Raw genomic sequence first — 5,861 nt, 5'->3', positions numbered from 1 at the left:
AACTTATTACAGACACAAGATAATTGTTGACATTTTTCAATGGTTAAATAAAAAATAAATTTTTTGTCAAACTGTTTATTACAGTTCTCAAAGATTAAAAATTAAAGAAGAAGAATTTATTGTTTGTTATTTATTGATTGTACTCTTGATCCAGGGCCCCTTACAAACTAGTTAAGCTGCCGTCATATGAATAAACAGTACTTCCCATCTGCCTGTAGACCCGAGTAAAAAGAAAAACGTGTTCATATATTTTTAGGAATTATAGACCCAAGTTTTGAACCAAAATCGTCATTTGTTTCCAGAAAAGCATTGCATTTTTATAGAAATGATTAAATCCAAGCCGCACAAAACACTGTTTTTGCGGCCCATGAACATGGAACCGAATAACATGGCAATATAAATAATTATTATACATATATACATATATACACATATATACATTGTACACATACATATATACATGTGCGTGTATATATGTGGTGTGTGTATATGTGGTGTGTGTATAGGTATAATAATTATTTAGTAATAAAACTAATCAATAAACCAACTTAAATCATGCATTTTTTCAAGTTAAAATAGTTACCTAATCAATGTATCTCATTAATACTTTTAAACACTTATTAGTAGCTGCCCTGTACCTTTTCCCTAAAATAACAATTATTCCCAAATAAACAAGATGTGAAACGCATCTAGATTACTAAACATCGATTTATAAATGCTGATTTATCGATTCAATTTTTGCTATTTTTGCAGCATTTTTAAACTATTTAAAAATAGTTGGATTTTCTTGAAAATGAGTTGTGTGGTGTGCACAAGTAATGACGCAAGTAATGACGAACAATTTACAGTTTCGAAAATTTACTTTTATTTTTGGGAACCTTATACGTTATATACATGAGAAATATCTATGCATTTGTCATCACTAACTGGAACACCACGTTTGGAGGAAGGAGCACAGTATCAATCACGTGCGCGACTCCGTTGGTTGTTGCAGCGTCGGCTATGATCACGGTGGCTTTGTCGTTGACGGATAATTCTGAAAAGCAATTTTTATAGTTATCAATTCAAATGGCAGTCAATTTAAAACACATTTTAAACGCATTTTCTTGTCCTAAATATTTTTAAATAAATCTGAATGTACTTACCGCCACTAGAAATTTTAATTGTGATGTCATCTGTCGTGGTAGTTTTTACTTTGTCAACACGTTTTAATTCAGCACTAAAGAACGTTCCATTTACCAGGTGATACGAGAGGATTCTAAATAGCTCGTCTTTGTTGCCTAGTAGTTTACCAAGTGTTCCAGGTGGAAGTTTATTGAACGCCTCGTTGGTTGGGGCAAATAGAGTGTATGGACCACCTGGAAGAAAATGGTAATATTGTAGTAATCTTGCTGAATAAATATTTAATTAATGTTCTTGCAGAAATCATTGGCTGTTAAGCCAATAATTTAATAATGATTTACCTTTTAGAGTGTCTGCAAAGCCCGAAACTCTAATCGCTTTCAGTAGCGTTGAGAAATTCGCATTATTAGAAACCAAAGTTAGCATGTCATTCATAGGAATAGGAAACATAACACGATCTACTACATGGATGACACCGTTAGTGGCGATGTTGTCTGGTTTCGAGATTGGCGATCCAGTTGCTGTGGTAAGCTGTAATTAATCAAACGTTTTTGGAATTCAGTAATCAATTTAACTATAGCAATGTAGTTCTCATGCCTTTTAATCTGTGATTTTCGAAGACTGCGGGCGCGAAAGGACTAGTAAAATGTACAATACAATAGAGAAAAAAAAAACGCCTAACAATTGTCCGCTGGGCCCCAAATTAGTATTCTAGGCGTGTTATGTTATGAATTATTTATTATCTATTAATTACAAAATGCAGTGCTCGGTCGTCAAGCACAACGATGGCTTACCTCGCCGTACGTGTTGATACGGACGGAAGTTGATTTTAGAAGACTTGGCAGAAGAAGCTCATTCTTTTTAAGTTGGTTGAAGTGGACTTTGGTTCCAAGGATGTGGTAGCGCAGTACATCGGTCAGCATTTGCACATCATTTTTAATTGCCGCCATAACACCCTTCGGAAGTTCCTCGAATGCGTCATCAGTAGGGCCGAAAACCGTCAGGTCACCTAAAATAATCACAGTTCATGCACCAGCTATAGTTACATTTATATTTTAGAATGGTCTGATATATAGGAGGCCTACTGAATGCTAGGAATGAGTGACAAAATCAAAAACCTGTTGTGATTTCAAGTCGATATAATGGTACTAGTGCTACTCAGCGTTAATTATTCACCACCAAAACTATCAAAAAATATACTTCCAAACCTGTAAGTTCTTCTGCAATACCCGCTTCGGTAATCAGTTCAACAAGAGTGTTCAGGTTAAGTGTCTTTGCCAATTCAACTACATTGGATTCGAAGTTGCCGCTCCCGAATTCAGATAACTCCTTCCTTAATACATCCACCGTGAATTCGGGAAAAGCAGACGAAACGCACACAAGTGTGGCTAACAGGACGACAGATTTCATCATTGCTATATACTAATTTTCAACGCTCAACACAAGAAACAACTGCCCGCCCGTGTGAAATTTCAAAGTTTATATACGCAAGCAAACATACCATGATTAGCATAATATTGGAAACTCGCTCAGTTGATGGTCAATGGTTGTTAAGTAACTGGTGATATTATCACATTTGTATTAGAATTAAAATATTCACAGATAATTAAACTCGGGCAACTAAAACACTGAAAAACGACTCACTGAAACCGAAGAAGAAGGGATTGCAATGAACGTTGCACAAGTTGCAATGTTGAATAGCTTGGTGGGTTAAAATGTTTACCTTTCAGTCTCAGGTTCTTGCTTTTTTTTTCAGTAATATAAATTGTACTCACGTCCAAAAAACAAAGACAACTCTATTCCATAAGCCTCATAATGAGTAAGGCGCCTCATAGTTTTTGTAACGCATCTTGTGTTTATGTTCGTCTTGAGAAGAGATATGCCACTTCAAAAAAAATATTTTGCTGTTTGGCATATCATTGAACCTAAAGTAGATAATAAAAATATAATCAAAGTATACGCTCTCTAAATTAACTGAATAATAATATATTTCTTGGTAAAAGATTTTATCGAATGTTCTAACAAATTTTTCGATTCCCTTTTCAGGAAATAAAATAAATTGTAATCCTTCTCCATACTTTTATTACCATAAAGTCTAAAATTGCTTTTCTATTTCGAGGACACATACCATGCAAATAATTCACTTTTAAAATCCACAAACGAGCATTGGTTTATTTTATTAAAAACATGAAAACTTGACATGGCAACATTACACTGGGTTACATCGTATTGATAATTTCATGACAACGACATTATTACTGTGTCGAGAATAAAATCTTAAAGACTAGAAAACAGCAATAAAACGTGCAATTATTATTTTTATTTTTGGAAATTACTATAATAAATAATTTAATATGATCTTTAATTTTAATAAAAAATACAATTAATTATTACATTTTTGATATTTTATACAAATCTCAAAAAGAAATATTCATCCACCATAAGAATATTATGACGCAATCGCGTCATCTATCCTGATCAAAAAGTTTATAGGATTTAAACAAATTGATGGTGTATTTTATGAACAAAAGAGGGCACAGTTAATCGCCTAAACGATTTTCCTATCAAGTATTAAGAAAATAATATTACTTAACTCATTTTGAAAAAAAAGGTTTAATATTTATTTATTTATTTTTATTTATGTTTATATACTTTTAAATAATATAGTAATTATACCTTGTAATTGGACAAACATTGTGTGTGTGAAAGGGAAAGGTCACGCAAGTGTGAGGATGATGGAATGCACAAAAACGTGATCATTGAAGCGGTGGTCCATTTTATTTTGTTTTTCATTTCTAAAATGTACTTCTCAGTAATGCCAGATCACGGACAAAATTACATTATTTATAATATCATGTATTTACTATTATTATACTATGTTCTATTTGCCACGGTCATGACTTAAATATGATGTCGACAACATTCATAAGACACAGAATTACCCTCTATACCCTATGTATTTGGATACCAAGGATTTTGGTTACTTGAAGACTTACACACAAACATTTGGTATTTCTACAATACCGACACTGAAAAATACATAATGTACATACATATATGCATACAGAATAGTAATTGTATACATTGACCCTGCCCCATCGAAACATTACAATATTCCTGTATACAATAAAGCAATACCGCACAACTATAGTCTAAACATTATTTATGGGATATTCAACTAAACATACAGTAATAATAAAATAATAAAGTAAAAACAAAAATAATAAAAATAGGATAAAATAGAATAATAATAATTAATAATTAACTAATAAATATGGTACTCATATACTTGCTCCACCATTCATCTATCCACTCACCATTCAGGCTGACCAAAACAAACAAAAAAGTATGCTGATGTTCTGTGCTGTATTTTAAGAGGGGAATTCCCGATTACTACATATAGTAATAATAAAATAATAAAGTAAAAACAAAAATAATAAAAATAGGATAAAATAGAATAATAATAATTAATAATTAACTAATAAATATGGTACTCATATACTTGCTCCACCATTCATCTATCCACTCACCATTCAGGCTGACCAAAACAAACAAAAAAGTATGCTGATGTTCTGTGCTGTATTTTAAGAGGGGAATTCCCGATTACTACATATAGTAATAATAAAATAATAAAGTAAAAACAAAAATAATAAAAATAGGATAAAATAGAATAATAATAATTAATAATTAACTAATAAATATGGTACTCATATACTTGCTCCACCATTCATCTATCCACTCACCATTCAGGCTGACCAAAACAAACAAAAAAGTATGCTGATGTTCTGTGCTGTATTTTAAGAGGGGAATTCCCGATTACTACATATAGTAATAATAAAATAATAAAGTAAAAACAAAAATAATAAAAATAGGATAAAATAGAATAATAATAATTAATAATTAACTAATAAATATGGTACTCATATACTTGCTCCACCATTCATCTATCCACTCACCATTCAGGCTGACCAAAACAAACAAAAAAGTATGCTGATGTTCTGTGCTGTATTTTAAGAGGGGAATTCCCGATTTACAGAGAGGGCGGACGGCAACAAAGCGATGATAAAACCAAATAAAACTGGATCTGCGGAAATTTACGATTGAACATTTTGCTTTACGTAGTTGCTACCAAAATTCTGAATAGTATAGAAGGTGTCGTATAATTAATTTTAACAGGTACTTCAAAAATATTTTTAATACTTATTCTTTAATTGTGTCAGATGCTAGTGTGTAATTAATTAGGTGATGGTGGACAAATTCAGGTCATTTATTGCCAGGCCTACCTACCATGATGGGGTGGATGATTACACAAGGATGAATTGCTTCCCTACTCCTTCCGTGTCTGCACAGGTCATTATGGTTAGTTAGTAGTACAGTAGTAGTAGGCCTAGCTAGGCTAGGCCTGACTATATAGGCCTGGATTTTGTCGTCATATAAACACTAGGCCTACAACACTCCTGGACGTATTGTCACCGCAATAAAAAAATGCAAAAGTGTCTGTTTAATCATGACATGAAACAAGTGAAACAAAGGAGGATGCACCAAACAAAAAAAAGGAAGATGCTCTATCTGATTCCAACTGATGTGTGTTTATGTCCGAAATATCAATTATATTGTAGAGTGGAGTTGAATAGCTCAGTGGTTAAGATGCTTGCCTTCTGATCCCAGGGTCCTGGGTTCAATTCCTGTCACAGCAGGACTTTTTCTCACGACCAAAACAACTCCACTCCCTAAGCCTC

The 5,861-nt window shown here is 32.7% G+C and overlaps 2 protein-coding genes across 2 annotated transcripts in view; one reads left to right on the top strand and one right to left on the bottom strand.

Annotated features, from left to right (window-relative positions):
- Positions 1–560: 560 nt before the first annotated feature.
- The window catches only part of LOC117119645 (transforming growth factor-beta-induced protein ig-h3-like), a 7,988-nt gene continuing 2,687 nt past the window's right edge, over positions 561–5,861 (bottom strand). The window contains exons 5-10 of the mRNA XM_033264475.1: positions 4,127–4,151; positions 2,331–2,544; positions 1,917–2,131; positions 1,464–1,653; positions 1,146–1,358; positions 561–1,036 (exon numbers count right to left, since the gene is read on the bottom strand). Of these exons, the coding sequence (XP_033120366.1) occupies positions 906–1,036; positions 1,146–1,358; positions 1,464–1,653; positions 1,917–2,131; positions 2,331–2,544; positions 4,127–4,151 (988 nt within the window). The 3' untranslated portion in view covers positions 561–905. The remainder of the gene's footprint in view (positions 1,037–1,145; positions 1,359–1,463; positions 1,654–1,916; positions 2,132–2,330; positions 2,545–4,126; positions 4,152–5,861) is intronic.
- Positions 5,217–5,861, top strand: part of LOC117119660 (inhibitor of nuclear factor kappa-B kinase subunit beta-like) — a 28,047-nt gene continuing 27,402 nt past the window's right edge. The window contains exon 1 of the mRNA XM_033264493.1: positions 5,217–5,298. The gene's annotated coding sequence lies outside the window, so the exon portion shown is untranslated. The remainder of the gene's footprint in view (positions 5,299–5,861) is intronic.

Source organism: Anneissia japonica, unplaced genomic scaffold, assembly GCF_011630105.1.
Source record: "Anneissia japonica isolate Jap-2015-1 unplaced genomic scaffold, ASM1163010v1 scaffold287745_len380231_cov175, whole genome shotgun sequence".
Lineage (NCBI taxonomy): Eukaryota > Metazoa > Echinodermata > Crinoidea > Comatulida > Comatulidae > Anneissia > Anneissia japonica.
This window is presented reverse-complemented; position numbering and strand designations above follow the sequence as displayed.